Source organism: Dicentrarchus labrax, unplaced genomic scaffold (assembly GCF_905237075.1).
Source record: "Dicentrarchus labrax unplaced genomic scaffold, dlabrax2021, whole genome shotgun sequence".
NCBI lineage: Eukaryota > Metazoa > Chordata > Actinopteri > Moronidae > Dicentrarchus > Dicentrarchus labrax.
Window position 1 is genome coordinate 11,404,933 of NW_026136724.1, and position 27,987 is coordinate 11,432,919.

The following is a 27,987-nucleotide window of genomic DNA, read 5'->3' on the forward strand; positions in this document are numbered from 1 at the left end:
TTTTCGGCCTGTAATTGAAGTGCACACTTCAAAGCCGAACAAACAGTGGACATTTGTCACTGCTGGAAACATTGACAATATTTTATTTAAAGCTTTGTCCCAGACATCGCTGTTACAAAATGTTCTTTTTGTTGCAGCAGAAATGATGTTCTCCCTGTCACCTTCTTTCAATATGTTGTGAGAAATTAAGCTTAAGCGTTTGAGGTGATTACAGGGTCTGTGTTGATGTTTGTGAGTGTAATTGGTCTGCTTTCTGTGGCTGTTCACCCCTCTGTTTGTATGACCATCTCCATGAAAAGTTAAGATGGTACTGATGGAAAAATGAAGTTGCTGAAATTAAAATGCATGGAAACGGGTGGAATGAGAGCACTTTATCTCTCCACAATCCATCTCTGTAGCCCATTGTGGGTCATGGAGCCACAGTCAGCTTGCATCAATAATGCAGGAACCCAAGCCCCACTCCTGCTATTTTATATTTAATGTTTTATACAAAGGAAAAATAAATGTGTTTATTTGAGATCAATAAGTAAAAAAATAACACCCCAAAGACATATTTGTTTGTTTTTTTGTAGAAATATGTGATTTGTACTTCATTAGTCATTTGTGGTGTTCTCTGCAGTATTTTAATCAGGATTGTTAATGATTTAACAGAAGACAAGCCATAAAAGGCTGATTACATTTTGAAGTTAAAATACATCTCTGACCTAAATAATATAATTGCCCATGCATATTTTTGTTTTAGACATTTACCTGATGTTGTTATTGGCTAGCATGGGCTGCGAACGATTAAAAGTTATAAAGTGACAAAGAAATTGTAAAAGCAGGTCAGTAAATCAAACAAAACATTAAATCCCTACCAGCACCAGGATTGCTGTTCTCCAGCTGACCCTGCACTCCCTGGTGACTGAGGTCGAGCAAAAGCAAAAAAACATTTTCCAATACACATCAATACATTTCCTCCTGGTCACGTTCCTGTTTCGACTGATAAAGTGGCTCTGTGTGATACCCAAGCTGAAGTATCAGATGCTGCACTGGCTCTGAACACAGTTGGACTAAGCAGAAAAATTTGCCACCAGCATGCCGCTGCTCCCCCACTGCATGTTTGCCAATATTTCCATATGAGCCGTTGTCCTCTGGACAAGCATCACCGGAAGACTGAGTTAGTGAGAAATGTTTTTCTGTCCCTCTTTGAACGTCTGAGCCCTGTACTTCCCTTCTCATCACATCTTCGATAAAAATAAGGAATGAGGGATATATTTAATGATATACTGAAATTGGACAGAAAAGATAGATGACCTGCTTTCTCATAGTTGTCCTTTTAGTGTGTGTGTGTGTGTGTGTGTGTGTGTGTGTGTGTGTGTGTGTGTGTGTGTGTGTGTGTGTGTGTGTGTGTGTGTGTGTGTGTGTGTGTGCAAGGAGGTAAGGAGGTCAGAATGAATCACTGGCCCATACAGACCTCATTGTCTGACTGTGATTGCATGTATCTTTAAGCACGCTGCAATATACTTTGTGTCTTACCAGGTCCCCGGAATTCCCATTCCCATGATGGTGCCTTTCTCAAAAACTGTCACACTCTCTGCATAATTATATGCTCACTTTGATAAGATGTACTCTGTCTCTCTCGCTCGCTAGGTGTCTGTGTGGAGCCTGGAGATCCACCTCTGCTCCAGCAGCCTCTGCAGACCTCCAAGTCTGGGATTCAGCAGATAATTGAATGCTTCCGTTCAGGTTTGTGTCTTTGTGTCTTCTTATTATCCATTCACTTGTTTATTATTATTTATGATGTGCACTTGTGTCTGTGTTTTTATCCAAATATTTTAAGACTGAATCGGCAAGATGAAGATAAAAATAATGTAAAATAATGTGTTTGGTGCTGACCAATTTTTATTATAAAATAATGTTAGCAGTCTGTCACCAGCAGTCCATCACTTTAGCACTTCCTCTAGTGGATTCAAGCTTTCCAGTGGTTAGTTGCCGGGGAGTATTTAATAAAAAAGGAAATATTTCCTTTGCATTAACACAGCAGCAGACTTTATTAGCTTCAATAGATCAATTTCCTTATACAAAAGTATCTATCTCTCTTTCTAGAGAGATAGATACTGAGATAGATCTATCTATAATGTTCTTTAATGTTTTTGTTTGATTTAGATAGATCTATCTAAGTATGCAAAACAGAACGTAGCACTTTTACAACTGCTGCTTTTTCCCTTGTTGCCTACACACATGTTCTGAGGCAGCGGCTGAGTTAAGCACAGCAACCAAAGCTCCTTGAAGGGTTGAGACTGTCACTGGTCGGCACAGCTCCCAGGCAGGGCCATAGGGCCAGCACGGTTATCCCCTGCTGTTGTGGTATGCGATCATGCCACAACACCAAAGTTTTACTAAGCCCGTGGCAAAAGAGCAATAGATGAATCTGGATGCAGCTGTGTGTGTGTGTGTGTGTGTGTGTGTGTGTGTGTGTGTGTGTGTGTGTGTGTGTGTGTGTGTGTGTGTGTGTGTGTGTGTGTGTGTGTGTGTGTGTGTGTGTGAGAGAGAGAATGACAGAAAGTTGTGCAGGTACTGACATCTGTGTGAGTCATCATAACAGTGTTCAGCCAGTGATATTGCATGAAACGTGTGTATGTGTGCAAGCCCACATGTGTGAGTAAAATGTGCCAACAATACATGCTGTTACTTAGACAGAGCCAGAGGAGTACAAATACAAAAAATAAATATGAGTCAGATATCCAACGAAACACTGAATACTTCCATATTGAAGATATGAGTCAGCATGCTGACGACAATGACGGAAAAGTAGCACTTGATACAAAGGCAATCATCATCTGAGCCCTTTTTTAAAGGTCAATGAGATTTTTATTTGGATGTGGCAAAGTAAACTCATACAGAGTGGAATCTGTCTTTTTTTTCTGTTGAACTCTTCTTCTGTTTTCCTTGTGTTCTTAAAAATATTGATGATCATGTAAATTTTTTATACATTTCTGCATGTTGAAACAAATGTTGTTTTTCTTGTTACCTTGGTTTTTTTTGGCAATGTGCAGTGTACTTTATCAGCCTAAATCTGGGTTCGACACCAGTATACAAGACAGCAGATTCCTTTATAACAATTACGAGACAAGTATAAATAAATTTAGATTTGTTTAGATTGTACACACTCCATGGAAAGAGCATGGTCTTTAATGGCAAAGGTAACCTGCTTTTCACAGCCACAGAAAAGTGCTCCCTTTCTCTTTCTAACACTACCATGATTATGCGTTTGTTCATATATTACAAGATACTGTACGTAAGATGCCCACTGGCAGCCAAAAGATACTGTCTCTATATGTCTTTATAATTCTCCCTTAAATCACTGGAAGTAATCCCCACTGCTTTTCTTTGGCTTGCAGGCACCAGCCAGCTGAAACACATGCTGCTGAGGGAAGTGGACACCATCTTCGAGTGTAAACTGTGCCGCAGTCTATTCAGAGGTCTGCCCAACCTCATCACACATAAAGAGTACTACTGCCTATCACGGCTGCCTGAACCCGACGGTTAGTGACACGACACATTAGCATGCAGACACGCACGCATATAAACATGTCAGGAATACACATTTATGAATTGAGTTGCATTCTCAAAGTCCTGAAATCAAAGCACAAACCTAGCGGAGAAAGAAAACACAAGTGCCCATTAACTCAATAATAAAATCAATAGGCAGAAGAGGTAAAACACAAACTCCAAGAGCCAGGGCCAGAGCTTTTGTGTATGCTGTGGACATGCAAATGCAAACTTGTACAAATCACCCAGACAAACAGAGACTCCCTCAACAAATCAGGGATTAAACTGACTTGCACCCAAACACACCTAGTTCAGTTAACACAAAAACCTATGCACCGAATCATTGATTGCTTCAGTGTCTCTTATGACTTCTCCACAGTTTACTTTCACATTCTGACACTCCAAGGTTTCTTCTCTCTTTCACACCATCTGTCTCCTACTCATTACTCTCCCTTTATCTGTCTGCACACGGTACTCTTTCCACACACATTCACACAAACTCACATGCACATTGTAACACGTTCAATCTATCAATCATTTTTCTCACCAAAAGTGCAGTTTCTCCTCTGCTCTCCTCTCATATCACTAAGGAAATTGACTTTGATCTCTCAACATGGTGTTTTATCTACTTCTCATTAGTCACAGTATGTATCTGTGTCTCTATTCTTCGCTCTTTAGAAGTGGAATGAGACTCAGGGAAAGGAGGAAGCCTAGGAGACTGTTCAAGTAGTTTCTGTTACTCAACTCTCCTCTCATCTCCTCCTAAAACAGAAATCAATCTCAACACAAACGGTCAATTATATTTTCTTCAGTTTTACCCACTGTAATGATCGCTGTCGTAAAAAAAGAACTTTGTTTCATCACACTCTCCTTTTTGTCTGTCTGTGCTCTTAATGAAGTTGTTCCTTGCACCAGTGGCTTAATTTTTCTCAATCAAGAGTCCATTACAATTGGCTGAAAGTGTATCACATTGTTATTTTGATAAATGACTTAATTTGTGTCTGTTTTTCACCATTGACACACCGGGCAATAATTATGTAGTTACTGGATAAACAGAATGGTTTTCTTTAAAACATTACATTTTTCACCATCTAGTCGTGACAGTGGATCTATACAGTCTCCAGTCATGATTTGTGGTCCATTTTTAAAGTGCCTAAAATTCAATTCCTCTCCTTCTGTCTTCTCTTTATCTCCTGTTGTAAAGTATTTTATGAAAGAAACTTGCTCATTTACTAAAAGGGGAATATCCACATATTTCTGCCCTTAGAGAGGCAAAATAATTGTGTTAACTATAAAAGAAAGCTCTGTGGGAATAAAAGTAAGTGCCAAACCAAAAGTGCATGAACAGATTTTGTTTTGCAGCCCTAGACTCTCATCTTTTCAGTATATAAATGGAGTTACTCAAACCCATCCACTTTCTACCTGTATTAAATGTCTTTCCATTTTGACTTCTTTGTGGGCATTTTAAATTTGTTCAGTAACACAAAAGAAAATTGAAGAGAAGGGTGACTCGCCTCTGGGAGATGTTTTTTTATATAGATAGATGTTTGGGCTTTTATCAGATGCTCATGCACAATTTGCCACAAGAGGAAGGCAGCTTGGGGTTCAGTGTCTTGCTCAAAGACATTTTGAGAGGACACATTGGCTCCTGAGGCACATACTTGTGGCTGTTAAGGGTTCTGTCCTTTTGTTAATGGTGTTATTTTGCCAACTGTAAGGACAAACTGCCATATGTCAGATGATGATGGAATAAGTTTCCGCCAACTACACACACCTAACACCAACTTGTGTCGTCTTCCACAACCCTTCTTGGTTTTTTATATTTTTGTTTACAAATGTTAAACTTACTCTCTGTTTGTTAGCTGATACAGTTATGTTGCATCGGCAAGAAAACATGAACTTTAGCTTTCATATGTTTCCTTCTACACTGTTAGTTCCACATAATACTGAAGCTCCTTCTACCTTTCAAACCATGCACCATTCTTTGCTTTGGTTATGAGAAAAATTAAACAAAATGCAAGCCCCAGGAAATTCAAGCATCCCCACCGAAAGTGAACTGGGCCCAGCCGCCTGTGAAGAACTATCAAATTTCTCCGCAGCCATAGAAGTAACAGTAGTGCTTGGTATTGATCAGGGACTCATATGGTAGTTTTGTGCAAAGGCTAAACAAAATATTATTGATTGGATCTTATTAGGGATAAACCTACTACTGACTATAATATTATTTCATCCTTTTCTAGGTTCATCGGGTGATGACAGACAGAGTGTAGCCATGAAGGATTTATTGGACGCCATATATCCCAAAGTCGACCGGCCAGACTACGTTGTACGACTGGAGCCCATTCAGACCACTACCAAGGCCGTGTTCCAGTACCTCACCACAGAGGAGGAGCTGGCGAGATATCCATCGCACACACCCAGGTAAGTGGTATGCTGATGGATTAAAATGTCCTGTAACTTTTCAAATCTAACTTACCCTCGTCTTGTTTATGGGATTTAAGGCTCCTCGCAGCCCTTCCTTGTCTCTGACTGTTTGTCTCAACGTCCTTCACAGTGCCAGAGAGAGTCCGGTAGCATGGGAAGGAGAACCAATGGAGGGTGTGGACAACAACCAGCCGAGCCAGCCGGGAGGGCCAGAGAGCCACAACAGCCCGGGACACAATCAAGGACAGAGGAGATGGGAGGCTGAGGAGGAGACTAAAGCGGAGCAGCCACAGCTTGAAGACGAGGGGTCCACTAGTGGGGTAGGTGACTGGACACGTCAGGAAGCACAAGTGACAGTAAAGTTGGGGTGCTCAGAGTGAGTATCCAACAAAAATCAGTGCATGTACATCTTTTAAACTGATTTTAGAAATACTTGTCATGCCTGAGATGTGTTGCATTTTCATATTCTAATTGATAAAACACATTTTCCACATTGCCTTGTTTATCAGAATCACTCAATCTCCCTCTTCTTCGTTCTCTCCCTCCCATCCAGGTTGAGGATGTTACAATCTCCTGTTGTCTATGCGGTCAGGACTTTAACTCTCGCCGCAGCATCAGACGTCACTGCCGAAAAATGCACCAGACCAAACTGGAAGAGCTCCGAAAGTTCACAGAGACGCGTACAGTTCCCACAAGCCTTCTCTCTATGGTGAAAGGTAAGATTTGATGCAAATTACAGTGAAAAAGTTTGAATATGGTCATTTGGAAATAATATTTATTGTTGTTGTTACTGCAGGACGGCCAAGGACTCTCAGCACACCTACTGGAAAATCCTGCCCAGTGTGCCTCAAAAGCTTTGCTACTAAAGCCAACGTACGCCGTCATTTCGACGAGGTGCATCGCGGTCTACGGAGGGACACCATCACGCCCAGCATCGCCTCGCGGCCCGGCCAGCCCTTCTCTCTGGAGGTCACACCCCCCAGGAAGAGCAACAATTCCTCTCCAACACGTGGCAACAGCTCCAAGTCCACCCCTGTGAACTCTAAAACAACGCCTTCAAACCAAAACCAGCCTAAACCTCAGAGTCCGCTCCCAGCCTCTCCGCAGGCGACCCCGGCCTCATGTCGCTGCACGCTCTGCAAGAGGAACTACAGCTCTCAGGTTGGTTTGCTGCTCCGCTGTCAGCTTCAAGCTTTTCTAGCTTTTGATTACTTAAAAGTCCTGGCAGCAAGAGGCACTCTCAAGTTGTTCTTGTGGGTGGTATTTTACTATCTAAATGGGTTGTTGAATTGTAGAGTAATCATGTTTTTGATCTTTTGTCTGTTTATTTCAGCTCATGTTGAAGAGACACATGCGTATTGTCCACAAAATATATAGCATCAAAAGTAACAGGCCTGCCACCACGCCCACCTCCTCTACTCCAGCAGCCACTCCTAACAGTAGCAGCGCTACTGTAGTCCAAAGCAACAATATCCGAGTGAAAGAGGAAGCAGTAGAACCTTCAGATGAAGATGAGGAAGAGGACATCGACAGTAGCCCTGCCCCGTCTCCTAGTGACAGCACCGGGACAACAACTAAAGCTATTCCTGTGGCACAAAACACCATGAAGGTGAAGGAAGAGGAGGCCCCGTCGAGCCCAAAGATGACATCGTCCTTACCATCATCGGCTTCACGTGGGGGCAACACGTGCGGCGGGGCCGTGCCCGCCAAAATGACCAAACTGTCAGTGGGTTTTGACTTCAAGCAGCTCTTCTGCAAGCTGTGCAAGCGACAGTTCAGCTCACGTCAGAACTTAACAAAGCACATTGAGCTTCACACAGATGGCAACGACATCTTCATTAAGTTCTACCGCTGCCCCCTCTGTCGCTACGAGTCTCGTCGCAAACGTGACGTCCTGCGTCATGTCACCGTGGTCCACAAGAAGTCCTCCGCATACCTCGCCAAGATCATGCCCAAACTGGAGAGCCGGGCGGTGAAGAGGCTAGCCGAGGTCGTCCTCAACAGCACAAACCCCACCAAGAGGACAAGCAGCAACATCAAAGAGGAGGTGAACGGACGCCACGCTTCTTCGCCGCCCTCCTCCTCCCCTTCACCTCCTGTCACTCGCAAGCAAGAGTGCTCCACAGCTCCCCCAAGCACCACATCAGCCTCCTCCTCCTCCTCCTCCTCCTCTTCCTCTGCCCCGCCCCCTGCCCCCATTACTCGGAAGCAGCAGGATGTCTCAACGCCGGCGCTCGCTCCTTCCCCTCCCGTCACCCGTAAGCAGGAGAGACAGCAGACCCACCAGCATCGCTCCATCAGCCCCCCACTGACCCGCCGCAGTGAAAAACACACACACCAACGCAACTCCTCCTCCACCACCTCGCCCAGCAACCAAACCCCACACACCCGACGGCACGACGCCCAGTCAGAGAGCAGCGGTACGGGGTCGACCTCCACTGAAGTCAGAGTCACCAAGAATTTCTCCCTCCACGCCTGCGACCAGTGTGGACGGGCCTTTGCCAAGAAGGTATTGCATTCTGAATCACTCTTTTAAAAGAAGCACTTTGCACACTTAGTGAGGAATAACACTCATGTGGTACATTGTCAGTGAGGTCCCTGTGCTCTGATGAAGACTCTTGTTGAAGAGCCTCAGCGCTATTGACTTAGATCAGAGACGTTGACTTGCATTGATTAAGCTGAGCAATCATTCCCTAATTCCTTAGAAATCCCACCATCATATAAATTCTATGTTGTTCCGTTATTTTAGTGTCACAACTCTCTGAAAAGACTTCTTTGACAGAATAATCTCTCTCTCTCTCTCTCTCTCTCTCTCTCTCTCTCTCTCTCTCTGGTTGAGGAGAATCTAATGTATTTATGTTATAGACTTAAAACTATCACTGCATCTGTCCAAAGTCATACAATATCAGAACCGTGCCACTGATAAAAATGTTAAAGCAAGTTTAAGCTTTTAAGTTTCAAAGCAATTTTCCAGCTCCACAAATGTAATTAGGGACCTCGCAAGCGACCGCTGGAGGTCCCTTTTGTTTTTGGTTCGTTTCTTATTAGGGACCTCGCAAGCGACCGCTGGAGGTCCCTATTGTTTTTGGTTCGTTTCTTATTATTATTATTATTATTATTATTATTATTATTATTTTTAGGACCCTTTGACTGCATTTTTACCCCCCCTGAACATATACGAAAAGTCAATTTTATTTGGCAAAGTTGTCAGGCCTGCTGAAAAATGCGGAGTTTACATGTGTCACTTTTAGGTCTGCCACTAGGTGGCGCTACTATTGAGAAACGAATTTTCACTTTTTGGTTACTTAATAACTTTTGCATATTTGCTCGCACATTCAAAAAACTTATATCCACGCGTTCGGTGAATGGAGCTGAATCTCTCCATATAGGCCCCGCCCACTTCCGCCTATAATTTTTTTTCGTTAGAGCGCGAAATGTCGTTAAACTACTTTTTCGTGTTCCTCCTACACGCTTTGTCCGATTCCCACGAAATTTTTCACCTAGCACCTGGGGACCGCCCTGGCAAAAAAAGCAATTTGAACATTTTCGAAATTTCAAACAATAAGCACGCTATAAAATTAGCACTTCCTGTGGAATTTTCATCAAAAAAGAAAGTGGACCATTTCTCCACATTGGTATGTCCGATTGACACCAAACTTGGGTGCATAGTTCCAGGTGTCTTCCTTAAGCATCGTGCACAATTTCAGGCCATCAGCACTAGGTGGCGCTCTTTAAAATGAAGACGTTTATATCTCTACAACGGTATGTGTGATTAAGATGAAACTTGATACGATGCTTCCCCATGGCTCCCCGAGGCTCCCTTAAAAAGGACAAAAAAAATACGCCACTAGGTGGCGCTTTTTTGGCATGAAAAATCACTGTACGGACACCGTAATAGTTATGAATATGAAATTCACAGGGCACGTGTAGAGTAGTGCCTGAAGCTCACATACCAAAAATCGTGTTTGTCGTGTGTGCAGCGCCCCCTACAGGATAAAAAAACAGCAGCCCCGGCGCCACGTTTCACCGATATGTACGAAACTCGGTAGGCCTGTTTAGAATGCCGGGACGTACAAAAAAGCCTCTTGGACCCATACCCGAAACCCCACAGGAAGTCGGCCATTTTGATTTAAAGTTTCGATTTCGGCGAACTTTTCGCGTTGTATTTGAACGAACTCCTCCTAGGGAATTTATCGGATATGCTTCAAAATTTGTGAGTACACTCAAAAAATGGTCCTGATTAAAAGTTGTGCTATTTGTGCATGTACGTTGAACGGTGTGTCTGTGGCGTGAGGTCAAAGTTGGTCACTTTGAATTCTTTCGTCATACAAACTGATAGAAAAGTTCAGCTGGGACTGTACATTAAACCGCGTGCCAGTGACGACTTGTCCATTTCAGCATATTCGCCATAAAATAGTACTCATAACTTCAGTGTGCAATGTCCAATCTCCGATAAACTTAATATATTTTGAAACAGTTTTGCCCTGAACACGTCCTCATAACTTCAGCGTACGTGGTCCAATCTCAATGAAACTTCACGTGTTTGATAACACTCTCGCCTTGAACATGTCTACATGACAACATTCAGACATAGTGATAGCGCCACCTTCTGGCAACAGGAGTTAAGCGCTGCTTGGCGATTTTGAACTGATTCACGTGACATTTTCATGTTGTGGTCCCCACGTGCTACGACGGCCCGCGACACGGCCGCAGCACGCCCCGAGTTGGGTGGAGTGCGAGGTCCCGCTCAACGCTGCTTGCAGCTTTAATTAGGGACCTCGCAAGCAACCGCTGTAGGTCCCTATTGTTTTTGCTATGTTTCTTCTTACTTATTATTTTTAGCACTTTTGATTGCATTTTTGCCCCCCTGAACATATTTGAAAAGTAAATTTTATTTGGCAAAGTGGTCAGGCCTGGTGAAAAATTTTATATACTATGCGTCGCTTTCAGGTTGACCAGTAGGTGGCGCTACTATCATAAAAAATGCGTTTAGGCTAATAACTTCTGCATAGTTTGTCGCACATTCAAAAAACTGGTATCCACGTGTTTGGTGAAAAGAGCTGAATCTCCCCATATAGGCCCCGCCCACTTCCGCCTATAATTTTGGTTCGTTAGAGCGCGAAATGTCTTTAAAATACTTTTTCGTGTTCCTCCAACACGCTTTGTCCGATTCGCACAATATTTTTCACCTAGCACCTGCGGACCGCCCTAGCAAAAAAACGTAATTTGAACATTTTTGAAATTTCAAACAATAAGCACGCTATAAAATTAGCACTTCCTGTGGATTTTTCGTCAAAAAAAGAAGTGGACCATTTCTCCACATTGATTTGTCCGATTAACATCAAACTTAGGTGCATAGTTCCACATGTCTTCCTTAAGCATTGTGCACAATTTCAGGCCATTTCCACTAGGTGGCGCTCTTTAAAATGAAGAAGTTTATATCTCTACAACGGTATGTGTGATTAAGATGAAACTTTGTACGATGCTTCCCCATGGCTCCCTAAGGCTCACTTAAAAAGGCCAAAACAAATACGCCACTAGGTGGCACTCTTTTGGCATGATAAATCACTGTGCGGAGACCGTAATAGTTATGAATATGAAATTCACAGGGCACATGTAGAGTAGTGCCTGAAGCTCACATACCAAAAATCGTGTTTGTAGTGTGTGTAGCGCCCCCTACAGGATAAAAAACAGCAGCCCCGGCGCCACGTTTCACCGACATGTACGAAACTCGGTAGGCACATGTAACATGCCGGGACGTACAAAAAAGCCTCTTGGACCCATACCCGAAACCCCACAGGAAGTCAGCCATTTTAATTTAAAGTTTCACTTTCGGCAAACTTTTCGCGTTGTATTTGAACAAACTCCTCCTAGGGATTTTATCGGATCTGCTTCGAAATTTGTGAGTACAGTCAAAAAAATGGTGCTGATTAAAAGTTGTGCTATTTGTGCATGTACATTAAAGGGTGTGTCCGTGGCGTGCCCTCAAAGTTGGGCATAGTGAATTCCGTGTGCATTTTCTATGATTTTTCGCGTTGTATTTGAACGAACTCCTCCAAGGGAATTTATCGGATCTGCTTCAAAATTGGTCAGTACAGTCAAAAAATGGTGCTCATTAAAAGTTGTGCTATTTGTGACTGTACATTACGGGGCGTGTCCGTGGTGTTCCCTCAAAGTTGGCTCAAATAGTTGGATGCTATTTCCGGCATTTAAGGGCTTCTGTTTAACTAACTCCTCCTACAGATTTTATCAGATTGACTTCAAATTCGATCACTTCAATCTACACACATTGGTTATCAAAAGTTGTGCTATTTGTGACTGTATGTTTAACCGTGTGCCTGTGACGACGTGTCGAATTCCACCGATTGACCATCAAACAGATAGTACTCATATCTTCAGTGTACAGTCCCACCCTGAACACGTCCTCATAACTTCAGCGTACGTGATCCAATCTCAATGAAACTTCACGTGTTTGATAACAATCCCACCCTGAACCCGTCTACATGACAATATTCAGACATAGTGATAGTGCCACATACTGGCAACAGGAAGTATCACGTTTTATACTTTCATGTTGTACTCCTTGCAGGATGATCAGATCCAGCTGAAATTTACTTAAATAAAATGCAAAAACACATTGTTGATTATATGTGTTGACTGTGGTGAGGGGGCGTGTCTGTGGGGTGGCGGAAATTTTGATGGACCGCCACAAAACACAAATTCGCTATAACTTGAGTGTACATTGTCCAATCGGCTCCACACTTCAAATGCTTGATAACAGTCCTGCCCTGAACACGTGTACATGACAATATTCAGACATAGTTATAGCGCCACTTACTGGCAATAGGAAGTAAACGCTGCTTGGCGATTTTGAGCTGAGTTACGTGAAATGACCGTGCCAGTGACGATTTGTCGAACTCAGCGGATTCGCCATAAAATAGCATTCATAACTTCAGTGTCCAATGTCCAATTTCCAATAAACTTAATATTTTCTGTAACATCTCGCCCTGAACACGTGCTCATAACTTCAGCGTACGTGGTCCAATCTCAATGAAACTTTACGTGTGTTACAACAGTCCTGCACTGAACTTGTCTACATGACAATATTAAGACATAGTGATAGCGCCACCTGCCAGCAACAGGAAGTAAGCGCTGCTTGGCGATTTTGAGCTGATTTACGTGAAATGTCATGTTTTGGTCCGCACGTGTGACGATGGAACGTGACGCGGCAGCAGCACGCCCCGAGTTGTGTGGAGTGCGAGGTCCCGCCCAACGCTGCTTGCAGCTTTAATTAGGGACCTCGCAAGCGACCGCTGGAGGTCCCTATTGTTTTTGGTTCGTTTCTTATTAGGGACCTCGCAAGCGACCGCTGGAGGTCCCTATTGTTTTTGGTTCGTTTCTTATTATTATTATTATTATTATTATTATTATTTTTAGGACCCTTTGACTGCATTTTTACCCCCCTGAACATATACGAAAAGTCAATTTTATTTGGCAAAGTTGTCAGGCCTGGTGAAAATGCGGAGTTTACATGTGTCACTTTCGGGTCTGCCACTAGGTGGCGCTACTATTGAGAAACGAATTTTCACTTTTTTGTTACTTAATAACTTTTGCATATTTGCTCGCACATTCAAAAAACTTATATCCACGCGTTCGGTGAATGGAGCTGAATCTCTCCATATAGGCCCCGCCCACTTCCGCCTATAATTTTTTTCTTTAGAGCGCGAAATGTCGTTAAACTACTTTTTCGTGTTCCTCCTACACGCTTTGTCCGATTCGCACGAAATTTTTCACCTAGCACCTGGGGACCGCCCTGGCAAAAAAAGCAATTTGAACATTTTCGAAATTTCAAACAATAAGCACGCTATAAAATTAGCACTTCCTGTGGATTTTTCGTCAAAAAAGGAAGTTGACCATTTCTCCACATTGGTATGTCCGATTGACACCAACCTTGGGTCCATAGTTCGACATGTCTTCCTTAAGCATCGTGCACAATTTCAGGCCATTGCCCCTAGGTGGCGCTCTTTAAAATGAAGACGTTTATATCTCTGCAACGGTATGTGACATTAAGATGAAACTTGGGACAATGCTTCCCCATGGCTCCCTGAGGCTCACTTAAAAAGGAGAAAAAAAATACGCCACTAGGTGGTGCTCTTTTGGCATGAAAAATCACTGTGCGGACACCGTAATAGTTATGAATATGAAATTCACAGGGCACGTGTAGAGTAGTGCCTGAAGCTCACATACCAAAAATCGTGTTCGTCGTGTGTGTAGCGCCCCCTACAGGATAAAAAAACAGCAGCCCCGGCGCCACGTTTCACCGATATGTACGAAACTCGGTAGGCCCGTTTAGAATGCCGGGACGTACAAAAAAGCCTCTTGGACCCATACCCGAAACCCCACAGGAAGTCGGCCATTTTGATTTAAAGTTTCACTTTCGGCGAATTTTTCGCGTTGTATTTGAACAAACTCCTCCTAGGGAATTTATCGGATATGCTTCAAAATTTGTGAGTACACTCAAAAAATGGTCCTGATTAAAAGTTGTGCTATTTGTGCATGTACGTTGAACGGTGTGTCCGTGGCGTGAGGTCAAAGTTGGCCACTTTGAATTCTTTCGTCATACAAACTGATAGAAAAGTTGAGCTGTGACTGTAAATTAAACCGCGTGCCAGTGACGACTTGTCCATTTCAGCAGATTCGCCATAAAATAGTGCTCATAACTTCAGTGTGCAATGTCCAATCTCCAATAAACTTCATATATTCTGAAACAGTTTTGCCCTGAACACGTCCTCATAACTTCAGCGTACGTGGTCCAATCTCAATGAAACTTCACGTGTTTGATAACACTCTCGCCTTGAACATGTCTCCATGACAACATTCAGACATAGTGATAGCGCCACCTTCTGGCAACAGGAGGTAAGCGCTGCTTGGCGATTTTGAGCTGATTTACGTGACATTTTCATGTTGTGGTCCCCACGTGTTACGACGGCACGCGACGCGGCCGCAGCACGCCCCGAGTTGGGTGGAGTGCGAGGTCCCGCTCAACGCTGCTTGCAGCTTTAATTATTAGGGACCGAGCCAGTTCACTGAACTGGAAGGTCTCTATTGTTTTTCCTATGTTTATTATTATTATTTTTCAGAACATTGAGCGCATTTTTCACCCCCTTACCAATTATAATATTCGCATTTTATTTGGCACATTTGTCAAGCTTCTCTAAACTCGGAGATTCTATGCAGATCAGCCACTAGGTAGGCCACTAGGTGGCGCTATTTAAAAAGATCTTGAAAGGCTAATAACTCCCGCATAGTTTGTCTCACATTCAAAAACCTTATATCCACGCGTTCGGTGAATGGAGCTGAACCTCCCCATATAGGCCACGCCCACTTCCGCCTAGATTTTTTTTTTTCTAGAGCGCAAAATGTCCATAAATGACTTTTTGGTGTTCATCCTACACACTTTGTCCGATTCGCACGAAATTTTGCACGTAGCATCTGTGGACCGCCCTGACAACAAAAGTAATTTGAAGAATTTTGATATTTTAAAAAATAAGCGTGTTATAAAATTAGCACTTCCTGTTGATTTTTCGTCAAAAAGGAAGTGGGGTATTTCTCCACATTTGTATGTCCGATCGACACCATGCTTGGGTACATAGTTCCCCATGTCTTCCTTAGGCATCGTGCACAATTTCAGGTCATCACCACAAGGTGGCGCTCTTTCAAATGAAGGAGTTTATATCTCTACAACGGTATGTGTGATTAAGATGAAACTTGGTACGCTGCTTCCCCATGGCTCCCTGAGGCTCCCCTAAAAAGGAAAAAAATCACGCCACTAGGTGGCACTCTGGTGGCAGGGTAAATCACTGTGCACACACCATAATAGTTATGAATATGAAATTCACTGGGCACGTGTAGAGTGGTGCCTGAAGCTCACATATCAAAAATCGGGTTTGTCGTGCTTGTAGCGCCCCCTATAGGATAAAAAAACATCAGCCCCGGCGCCACGTTTCATCGATATGTACGAAACTCAATAGGCATGTATAATGTGCCGGGGCGTACAAAAAAGCCTCTTGGACCCATACCTCAAATCCCACAGGAAGTCGGCTATTTTCATTTAAAATTTGCACTTTTGGCAGCCATTTTGTGGTCATTTTGACCTTTTGGGCTTCTTTGTGAACTAACTGATCCTAGGGAATTTATCGGATCTGCTTCAAAATTGGTCAGTACAGTCAAGACATGGTGCTGAATGAACGCATTATATTTGGTGACTGTACGTTGAAGGGCGTGTCCGTGGCGTGCCCTCAAAGTTGGCCATTTAGAACTAATGTCACATTGTGATGTCATTTTTGCATTTCAGGGCTTCTATTTGAATGATCCCCTCCTACAGCTTCTATCGGATCTTCTTCAAAATTGAACAGTCCAGTCACAACATGGTGCTGAATGAACGCATTATATTTTGTGACTGTACGGTGAAGGGCGTGTCCGTGGCGTGCCCTCAAAGTTGGCCATTTAGAACAAATGTCACACTGTGATGTCATTTTGGCCTTTCAGGGCTTCTATTTGAATGATTTCCTCTGACATGTTCTAACGGATCTTCTTCAAAATTGGGCAGTACACTCACAATATGGTGCTGAATGAACGCATTTCATTTTGTGACTGTACGTTGAAGGGCGTGTCCGTGGCCTGCCGTCAAAGTTGGCCATTTTGAAGCCCGTGGTCCTGTATTTGAACAAACAAACTCCTTGAGAATTGATCACATCTGCTTCAAAACTTGACAGTACTCTTGAATAATTTTGCGGATTACAAGTTGTGCTATTTATGACTGTACGTTGAAGGGCGTGTCCCAAGTGTCTCGTCAAAGTTGGACATTTTGAATTCTGTGGTCTTTTTTTTCAAAGTGATGAAACACAAACACCCCTCCGCTCCCACTAGCCACATCTACAAACCATATTTCCTAGGGAGTATTGTTCGTGAAGCATAGTGGGAAACCGCTGGAAGTCACTTATTAAATGCAAGATAAATAGGGGACTTATCAAATCGACTTCATAATTGGACAGTCTTATAAAAACAAAGTGTACATGAAGAATTGAGCTATTTGTGACTGTACGTCAAACGGCGTGCCACTGACCCCTTGTCGAATTCAGATGATTTTCCATTAAGCGGTACTCGTAACTTCAGTGTGCAATGTCCAATTTCCAATAAACTTCATATATTCTGTAACAGTCTCGCCCTGAACGCGTCCTCATAACATCAGCCTACGTATTACTGTCCCGCCATGAACTTGTCTACGTGACAAGATTCAGATAAAGTGAAAGCACAGCATACTGGCAACAGGAAGGAAGCGCTGCGTGGCGATACGGAGCTGATTTGGAGCAGATTTACGTGACGTATTCGCGTTGCGGTACGCGCTTGTTACGACAGCACGTGCATGGCCTCGGCGCACCCCGACCGCACGTGACGTGTTTGCGGCGCCCCGACGAGCGCCGGGTGCGAGGTCCCGCCCAACGCTGCTTGCAGCTTTAATTATTATTATTATTTTTAGGACCCTTTGACTGCATTTTTACCCCCCTGAACATATACGAAAAGTCAATTTTATTTGGCAAAGTTGTCAGGCCTGGTGAAAATGCGGAGTTTACATGTGTCACTTTAGGGTCTGCCACTAGGTGGCGCTACTATTGAGAAACGAATTTTCACTTTTTTTTACTTCATAACTTTTGCATATTTGCTCGCACATTCAAAAAAACTTATATCCACGCGTTCGGTGAATGGAGCTGAATCTCTCCATATAGGCCCCGCCCACTTCCGCCTATAATTTTTTTTCGTTAGAGTGCGAAATGTCGTTAAACTACTTTTTCGTGTTTCTCCTACACGCTTTGTCCGATTCGCACGAAATTTTTCACCTAGCAACTGGGGACCGCCCTGGCAAAAAAAGCAATTTCAACATTTTCGAAATTTCAAACAATAAGCACGCTATAAAATTAGCACTTCCTGTGGAATTTTCATCAAAAAAGGAAGTGGACCATTTCTCCACATTGGTATGTCCGATTGACACCAAACTTGGGTGCATAGTTCCAGGTGTCTTCCTTAAGCATCGTGCACAATTTCAGGCCATCAGCACTAGGTGGCGCTCTTTAAAATGAAGACGTTTATATCTCTACAACGGTATGTGTGATTAAGATGAAACTTGGTACGATGCTTCCCCATGGCTCCCTGAGGCTCCCTTAAAAAGGACAAAAAAAATACGCCACTAGGTGGCGCTCTTTTGGCATGAAAAATCACTGTACGGATACCGTAATAGTTATGAATATGAAATTCACAGGGCACGTGTAGAGTAGTGCCTGAAGCTCACATACCAAAAATCGTGTTTGTCCTGTGTGTAGCGCCCCCTACAGGATAAATAAACAGCAGCCCCGGCGCCATGTTTCACCGATATGTACGAAACTCGGTAGGCCCGTTTAGAATCTCGGGACGTACAAAAAAGCCTCTTGGACCCATACCCGAAACCCCACAGAAAGTCGGCCATTTTGATTTAAAGTTTCACTTTCGGTGAAATTTTCGCGTTGTATTTGAACGAACTCCTCCTAGGGAATTGATCGGATATGCTTCAAAATTTGTGAGTACACTCAAAAAATGGTCCTGATTAAAAGTTGTGCTATTTGTGCATGTACGTTGAAGGGCGTGTCCGTGGCGTGGCATCAAAGTCAGCCATTTAGATTCTTTTGGTCATTTTCTGTGATTTTTCGTTGTATTTCAACGAACTCCTCCTAGGCAATTTATCGGATCTACTTCAAATTTAATCAGCACAATCTAAAGACATTCATGATTAAAAGTTGTGCTATTTACGACATTCCGTCAAACGGCGTGTCCGTGGCTTGGCATCAAACTCAGCCATTTTAAATTCTGTGCTCATTTTCTATGATTTTTCGCCTTGTATTTGAACGAACTCCTCCTAGGGAATTTATCGGATCTACTTCAAATTTAATCAGCGCAATCTAAAGACATTCATGATTTAAAGTTGTGCTATTTACGACATTCCGTCAAACGGCGTGTCCGTGGCATTGCGTTGAATTTCGACCAGTAACCATAAACAGATAGTACTCAACTTCAGTATACAGTCCCACCCTGAACACGTCCTCATAACTTCAGCATACATGATCCAATCTCAATGAAACTTCACCTGTTTGATAACAGTCCCACCCTGAACACGTCTACATGACAATATTCAGACAAAGTGATAGCGCCACCTACTGGCAACAGGAAGTAAGCGCTGCGTGGCGATTTTGGCCTGCGTTACGTGAAATGACTGTGCCAGTGGCGACTTGTCCAATTCAGCGGATTCGCCATGAAATGCCACTCATAACTTCAGTGTGCAATGTCCAATCTCCGATAAACTTCATATATTCTGAAACAGTTTTGCCCTGAACACGTCCTCATAACTTCAGCGTACGTGGTCCAATCTCAATGAAACTTCACGTGTTTGATAACAATCTCGCCTTGAACATGTCTACATGACAACATTCAGACATAGTGATAGCGCCACCTTCTGGCAACAGGAGGTAAGCGCTGCTTGGTGATTTTGAGCTGATTCACGTGACATTTTCATGTTGTGGTCCCCACGTGTTACGACGGCACGCGACGCGGCCGCAGCACGCCCCGAGTTGGGTGGAGTGCGAGGTCCCGCTCAACGCTGCTTGCAGCTTTAATTAGGGACCTCGCAAGCGACCGCTGGAGGTCCCTATTGTTTTTGCTCGATTTCTTACCTATTATTATTATTATTTTTAGGCCACTTCGACTGCGTTTTTCCCCCCCTGAATATATACGAAAACTCAATTTTATTTGGCAAAGTTGTCAGGCCTGGTGAAAAATTTGATATTCTATGTGTCTTTTTCAGGTCGGCCACTAGGTGGCGCTACTATTTAGGAAAGTATTTTCACTTTTTGGTTACTTAATAACTTCTGCATATTTTGTCGCACATTCAAAAAACTTATATCCACGCGTTCAGTGAATGGAGCTGAATCTCTCCATATAGGCCCCGCCCACTTCCGCCTATAATTTTTTTCCGCTAGAGTGCGAAAAGTCCTTAAAGTACGTTTTCGTGGTCCTCCTACACGCTTTGTCCAATTCCCACGAAATTTTTCACCTAGCACCTGGGGACCGCCCTGGCAAAAAAAGTAATTTGAACCTTTTTGAAATTTCAAAAAATAAGCGCGCTGTAAAATTAAGACTTCCTGTAGATTTTTCGTCAAAAAAGAAAGAGGACCATTTCTTAACATTGGTATGTTTGATTCACATCAAACTTGGGTCCATAGTTCCTCATGTCCTCCTTAGGCACCGTGCACAATTTCAGACCATAACCACTAGGTGGCGCTCTTTAAAATGAAGACGTTTATATCTCTGCAACGGCACGTGTGATTAAAATGAAACTTGGTAGGATGCTTGCCCATGGCTCACTGAGGCTCCCCAAAAAAGGAAAAAAAATCAGGCCACTGGGTGGCGCTCTGGTGGCAGGATAAATCACTGTGCGGAGACCGTAATAGTTATGAATATGAAATTCACAGGGCACGTGTAGAGTAGTGCCTGAAGCTCACATACCAAAAATCGTGTTTGTCGTGTGTGTAGCGCCCCCTACAGGATAAAAAAACAGCAGCCCCGGCGCCACGTTTCACCGATATGTACGAAACTTGGTAGGCACGCGTAACATGCCGGGATGTACAAAAAAGCCTCTTGGACCCATACCCCAAACCCCACAGGAAGTCGGCCATTTTGATTTAAAGTTTCGATTTCGGCGAACTTTTCGCGTTGTATTTGAACGAACTCCTCCTAGGGAATTTATCGGATATGCTTCAAAATTTGTGAGTACACTCAAAAAATGGTCCTGATTAAAAGTTGTGCTATTTGTGCATGTACGTTGAAGGGCGTGTCCGTGGCGTGCCCTCAAAGTTGGCCATAGTGAATTCCGTGCGCATTTTCGGTGAATTTTTCGCCTTGTATTTGAACGAACTCCTCCTAGGGAATTTATCGGATCTACTTCAAATTTTATCAGCGCAATCTAAAGACATTCATGATTTAAAGTTGTGCTATTTACGACATTCCGTCAAACGGCGTGCCCGTGGCATTGCATTGAATTTCGACCAGTCACCATAAACAGATAGTACTCAACTTCAGTGTACATGATCCAATTTCAATGAAACTTCACGTGTTTGATAAGTCCCACCCTGAACATGTCTACATGACAATATTCAGACATAGTGATAGCGCCACCTACTGGCAACAGGAAGTAAGCGTTGCGTGGCGATTTTGAGCTGCGTTACGTGAAATGACGTTGCCAGTAACGACTTGTCAAATTCAGTGGATTCGCCATGAAATGCCACTCATAACTTCAGTGTGCAATGTCCAATCTCCAGTGAACTTCATATATTCTGTAACAGTCTCGCCCTGAACACGTCCTCGTAACTTCAGCGTAAGTGGTCCAATCTCAATGACACTTCACGTGTGTTACAACAGTCCCGCCCTGAACTTGTCTACATGACAATATTAAGACATAGTGATAGCGCCACCTTCCGGCAACAGGTGGTAAGCGCTGCGTGGCGATTTTGAGCTGATTTACGTGACATTTTCATGTTGTGGTCCCCAAGTGTTACGACGGCACGCGACGCGGCCGCAGCACGCCCCGAGTTGGGTGGGGTGCGAGGTCCCGCTCAACGCTGCTTGCAGCTTTAATTATTATTATTATTTTTAGGACCCTTTGACTGCATTTTTACCCCCCTGAACATATATGAAAAGTCAATTTTATTTGGCAAAGTATTCAGGTCTGGTGAAAATGGGGAGTTTACATGTGTCGCTTTCGGGTTGGCCACTAGGTGGCGCTACTATCATAAAAAATGCGTTTGTTCTAATAACTTTTGCATAGTTTATGGTATATTCAAAAAACTTATATCCACGCGTTCAGTGAATGGAGCTGAATCTTCCTATATAGGCCCCGCCCACTTCCGCCTATAATTTTTTTTCGTTAGAGTGCGAAATGTCGTTAAACTACTTTTTCGTGTTCCACCTACACGCTTTGTCCGATTCGCACGAAATTTTCCACCTAGCACCTGGGGACCGCCCTGGCAAAAAAAGCAATTTGAACATTTTCGAAATTTCAAACAATAAGCACGCTATAAAATTAGCACTCCCTGTGAAATTTTCATCAAAAAAGGAAGTGGACCATTTCTCCACATTGGTATGTCCGATTGACACCAAACTTGGGGGCATAGTTCCAGGTGTCTTCCTTAAGCATCGTGCACAATTTCAGGCCATCAGCACTAGGTGGCGCTCTTTAAAATGAAGACGTTTATATCTCTACAACGGTATGTGTGATTAAGATGAAACTTGGTACGATGCTTCCCCATGGCTCCCTGAGGCTCCCTTAAAAAGGACAAAAAAAATACGCCACTAGGTGGCGCTCTTTTGGCATGAAAAATCACTGTACATATACCGTAATAGTTATGAATATGAAATTCACAGGGCACGTGTAGAGTAGTGCCTGAAGCTCACATACCAAAAATCGTGTTTGTCCTGTGTGTAGCGCCCCCTACAGGATAAATAAACAGCAGCCCCGGCGCCACGTTTCACCGATACGTACGAAACTCGGTAGGCCCGTTAAGAATCTCGGGACGTACAAAAAAGCCTCTTGGACCCATACCCGAAACCCCACAGGAAGTTGGCCATTTTGATTTAAAGTTTCGATTTCGGCGAACTTTTCGCGTTGTATTTGAACGAACTCCTCCTAGGGAATTTATCGGATATGCTTCAAAATTTGTGAGTACACTCAAAAAATGGTCCTGATTAAAAGTTGTGCTATTTGTGCATGTACGTTGAAGGGCGTGTCCGTGGCTGGGCATCAAAGTCAGCCATTTAGAGTTTTTTGGACATTTTCTGTGATTTTTCGCGTTGTATTTGAACGAACTCCTCCTAGGCAATTTATCGGATCTACTTCAAATTTAATCAGTGCAATCTAAAGACATTCATGATTAAAAGTTGTGCTATTTACGACATTCCGTCAAACGGCGTGTCCGTGGCTTGCCATCAAAGTCAGCCATTTAGATTCTTTTGGTCATTTTCTGTGATTTTTCGCCTTGTATTTGAACAAACTCCTCCTAGGGAATTTATCGGATCTACTTCAGATTTAATCAGCGCAATCTAAAGACATTCATGATTTAAAGTTGTGCTATTTACGACATTCCGTCAAACGGCGTGCCCGTGGCGTTGCGTTGAATTTCGACCAGTCACCATAAACAGATAGTACTCCACCTCAGTGTACAGTCCCACCCTGAACACGTCCTCATAACTTCAGCGTACATGATCCAATCTCAATGAAACTTCACGTGTTTTATAAGTCCCACCCTGAACACGTCTACATGACAATATTCAGACATAGTGATAGCGCCACCTACTGGCAACAGGAAGTATGTGCTGCATGGCGATTTTGTGCTGCGTTACGTGAAATGACCGTGCCAGTGACGACTTGTCAAATTCAGCGGATTCGCCATGAAATGCCACTCATAACTTCAGTGTGCAATGTCCAATCTCCAGTGAACTTCATATATTCTGTAACAGTCTCGCCCTGAACACGTCCTCATAACTTCAGCGTACGTGGTCCAATCTCAATGACACTTCACATGTGTTACAACAGTCCCGCCCTGAACTTGTCTACATGACAATATTAAGACATAGCAATAGCGCCACCTTCCAGCAACAGGTGGTAAGCGCTGCGTGGCGATTTTGAGTTGATGTACGTGACATTTTCGTGTTGTGGTCCGCACGTGTTACGACGGCACGCGACGCGTCCGCAGCGCACCCCGAGTTGCGTGGAGTGCGAGGTCCCGCCCAACGCTGCTTGCAGCTTTAATTATTTGTTGCTTTTCTCTGCTTTAAATTTAATATCTATGGGTTTTGGACTGTTGTCAAATGAAACAATACATTTATAGGAAATGTAAGGGTATTTGTCAATTTTTTCTGATGTATAGGCCAAAAAATGAACAGATTAATGAAGAAAATAATCTGTAGATCAATCATAAATCAATGTAATACTAAAAAGACTTCTCACTATCTGCATTCTGTCATATCAATGAGTAATGAATCTGTAGATGTTTGTTTTTTTTGCTGTAAAATTCAAATTAAATGATCTTTTCCTCATTTTGTGTTGTCAGCTGTACCTGGAGTCTCATAAGCGAAGTCATCGTAACGCAGCAACGGCAGGGGCCAACAGGAGGAAAGGAGTCAGCACCCGCTCCAAATCCCTGGCCTGGTGAAACCCACACTGTAAGAATACAGAGGGTTTACCTCCTGTACCTGTTCCCCTTCATCGCTCTCTGCCTGCCCTCCTCTCACTTTTGCTTTTATTTTTTTCTCTTGAGTTGCACTGGATTTCTTTCCATCTTGTTTCCTCCCTCCTCCTCCTCCTCCTCCTCTCTCTCTGCTACAGCTACAGAGACTCTGCTGTGTGGTGTGAACTTGAGCAAATTTTGCGTGTGTGTGTGTGTGAGTTTACTTGTGATATATGAGTTTCCTTTGTGGCAAGAGAGGTGTGTGTTTTATGTTTGTGTAGAAGACCATTCCCCAGAGCAAAGATGAGCCACCACAATCATTCTGCAGGCTTTAATTGACCGTTCAGCCCCTTTTACTAGCGGTTTCCTGCGTTCTCCCTCTCGCTTATGTCTCTGTGTCTCTCTGCTCATTAGAAATCTTTCTCTTTGTCTAACGGCTCTTTCTTCTTTATTTCCTCCCCTTTTTTCTCTCTTGATTCTTCCCTTTACTCTCTGTATTCCCTCCTTTCTTTTGTTCTCTTCCTTTCTCATCTGTCTCGTCTTCTGTCTCTCTCTGTTCACAGTCCGCCGGGGATAATGGACGAGCGAACCGCTAACAACGAAGAAACGAATCAAAACTTTCAATTGGGAAAAATAATGAACGGATGGAAGGAGCACAGAGCAGAGATGAAGGAACAAACAAAAGGAACAATGGAAAACGATAGACGAGTGAAGTACTGAGGATTCCCACCTTTTGCTTTAGAACCAAATATATTGTTGGAATCTGACTTTTTTTTTTGTTGTTGCATAGTTTCATTATGAAGCCAGCCAGCTTGCTGGACGGTGGCGCTGCTATCGATGGAGAGACCGTAGTGAATAGATTCACTACACCTGTATATATCTGTATTTACTTACAGCAGTATCTAAATATAGATCCATATGCAGCTGACTGATTCGTACTGCTTTGCTCTCGGTAAACTGCCTTTAGCAAAAGGATGAAGGTCGACTATGACAGTGTGTGTGTGTGTGTGTGCGTGTGCGTGTGCGTGTGCGTGTGCGGTGTGTGTGTGTGTGTGTGTGTGTGTGTGTGTGTGTGTGGAGACATTGAAAGAGGGAGGGAATCAGAACTGGATCGTGGCCTCCACAGAAAATAGACTGGAAACAAAAACTGATTTTTTTTCTCTCTTTTGTTCCCCTTTGCCTAAACCCTGCAGTCCCACACAGATACAGAAAACCTATTTTGAGTCCTTAAAATCAGTTTTCCTTTTCTCTGTACCTTTTTATAATGTATACTACTTCATTTATTCAAGACTATTTGCTCAACATTACGACAGATCAACAGAAAATACAGTTTTTCCCCCTTTCCCCGACGACAGGAGCACTGCTGTGTCCTGCTATCTAACAGAGATATGCCATACCCAAAGTGTTTCCCCCTGTAAGTCTTCTGCTCACCTAAGAGTTGAAAAGGATATTATTTTCATGTAAATGTTGCTACTGAGAAGCAAACAGATGATGGGTCAGAATTCCAGCTGTAATATTCTTCATGAAAACAGCCCATAGTCGGATTTGGTAACGTGTTGTTACAGCAGCTCGAGTCTTGTTTTAGAAGATGAAATGCTCATTAATTACATGTATGGTCAAAGTAGGGGAAAGTATTTTTTTTGCAGTTTTTCTTTAAAATTGTGTGTGCGCTTATTTTTTTAAAACCTCCTCTTATAAATGTATAGTTATTTTCTGCCTTTTTGTTGTTGAACTGCATGTGAGAAACTTTTGTGAAGGGTTTCCTTTACTTTGACCGTACCCTGTTTTACCTCCATATATTAGTCACTTTATTAGTCCCAGTAATGGTTCTCTTCTAACTGGGTTACGTGAAGCAAGGGTTCAATAAGACATCAGTTTGTGACACAAGATTTAGGGAGGGAGTTTTGTTTTCAGCTCAACACAGAAACACACAGATACAAACACAGAAACATACAGACCTGAGGGAGTAAGGTTCTAAAACGAGGCAACCATTTAGGTTCAAATGTCACAACAATGCCCTTAAGTGGCACTAATTATGACCATATGAAACAATACAAGGTGATACAATAATCATTTAAGAAATTTAGAGATGCTTAATAGATATTAAATCACATTGGAATCAATTTTCTTCCAAATATGGATTATTTCTGAATTTAACAGCTGGGACTGTTAATGCTGAGGTGTGCTACCACGGGCACAACTATCAAATTAACACCACCATCACCCCCTACAAGTTGAATCACTTGTGTTAATGTGCGAGAATTTAATTAATAGTGAGCAGGAAAAACCGACTAATAACACGTTTTACTGTCAACTAACGTGTGTTTGAATGCACAGCCATACTGCTTAACATATTAGAAACCATTAACTGGAAGTTAATTTTTTATGTATACTGACACTAAGCAAAAACAAAATCACAGTGTTACTCCGCTGCAACATCCCACATATTGCTTTAATCCTTTTGGCCACATTAGAATCACTCCTCAAACCCAGAGGGGCAACAGTGCAGCATCACTGCAGAGTGGGTGAGTAGACATCTCTCAGCTATAGTGCCTAAGCAGCAGGTGTAACAGGTCTGAATTGACAACCAGCTGTTTGGGAATCTACCGTTTGTGGTGCTAATCCTGATTATAACGGGCCAAAATGTGAGCGCTGTAAACATGAGAGAGACGAAAAGCAACATGCTCTGGTAAGCTAAACAGTTCAATTCTCTCTTTATCTTAAACTTTTTGTTCCATTAACAAACAAAAGTTAAAAAAAAGATGCTGGGGCTCATTCAAATAAACTTTGTGAACTTTTTTCTTTTCAACCTTAACTGCTGCATCAGTTCCATTCAAAATGTGCTTTCATGTACTCAGAGTTAAAGGGGTGGGGGGCTGCATTTGTTTTAATGACAGCAACGGCACCCAGAGGTAGTCTTTGAAACACTGGCACATGAGTTGGGAGCGAAGGATTGAGGAAGACCAAATGTAGATATGTCTTAATGTTCAAACAGAAAGCCATGAAATGGAACAAAATGAGAAAAAAGGAAAGACCAAACTTTATTTTTATAACTGAAAAATGCTACTGCAACAAGGTCTTGAAAACATGTATATATGGATCCATCCTACACGGATGGTATAAATAATAGTTATAATAGTCACAATAGTTATTGACTTGTACTTAACTGTTGGTTGACCATATGCTTCAATGTCTGACTAGTTACTACGCTGTCACTGAGGCAAGTTTGCGATGTTCCACAATTAGTTGTCTTTGTTTTTGTTTTTTGCATCTCATTCCTTTTTGAAGGAGGTTTTTGTTGGACTGTGACAAGAAGAGAACAGGAATCAATCCTCAAGAGACTCTTAGACTCTTTTTTTTTTTTTTTTAATCTTGTCATCTCTTTCATCATCAGTTGTAATATGTTATTAAGCTCACCTTCTAGAGAATCTGAGAAGAGTTAGTGAAGCATTTCAGATGTGACAAGAATGTTAAAACCAACCACTTAATAAATAAAAATGTACTGCTTCAAACCTCGGGGGGAGTTTCGTGTGGCTTCGTTTTTATTTTGTGTGCCCTCAGATATGAGTCATATGCTTTCCATCAATCATGTTTGTTTACTGCACTTACAGACAGGTGGTTTCATTTGCCTCCTCAAGAATTGCTTCTTTGGACATTTGCATTTTCACATATATATTTTTGGAGATTTCTTCTTTCCCTTCCCACATTATTTCCGGTGAGGCAA

The 27,987-nt window shown here is 42.8% G+C and overlaps 1 protein-coding gene across 5 annotated transcripts in view; it reads left to right on the forward strand.

The window, feature by feature from the left end:
• znf800b (zinc finger protein 800b) overlaps window positions 1-27,779 on the forward strand; it is a 43,904-nt gene extending 16,125 nt beyond the window's left edge. For all 5 annotated transcript variants that reach the window (XM_051393035.1, XM_051393036.1, XM_051393033.1 and 2 more), the window contains 9 exons: window positions 1,633-1,728; window positions 3,384-3,527; window positions 5,775-5,955; window positions 6,089-6,278; window positions 6,512-6,674; window positions 6,755-7,119; window positions 7,292-8,467; window positions 24,147-24,258; window positions 24,827-27,779. In XM_051393035.1, coding sequence (XP_051248995.1) covers window positions 1,633-1,728; window positions 3,384-3,527; window positions 5,775-5,955; window positions 6,089-6,278; window positions 6,512-6,674; window positions 6,755-7,119; window positions 7,292-8,467; window positions 24,147-24,248 — 2,417 coding nt within the window. In that variant the 3' untranslated portion in view covers window positions 24,249-24,258; window positions 24,827-27,779. The remainder of the gene's footprint in view (window positions 1-1,632; window positions 1,729-3,383; window positions 3,528-5,774; window positions 5,956-6,088; window positions 6,279-6,511; window positions 6,675-6,754; window positions 7,120-7,291; window positions 8,468-24,146; window positions 24,259-24,826) is intronic.
• The last annotated feature ends 208 nt before the right edge of the window (window positions 27,780-27,987 follow it).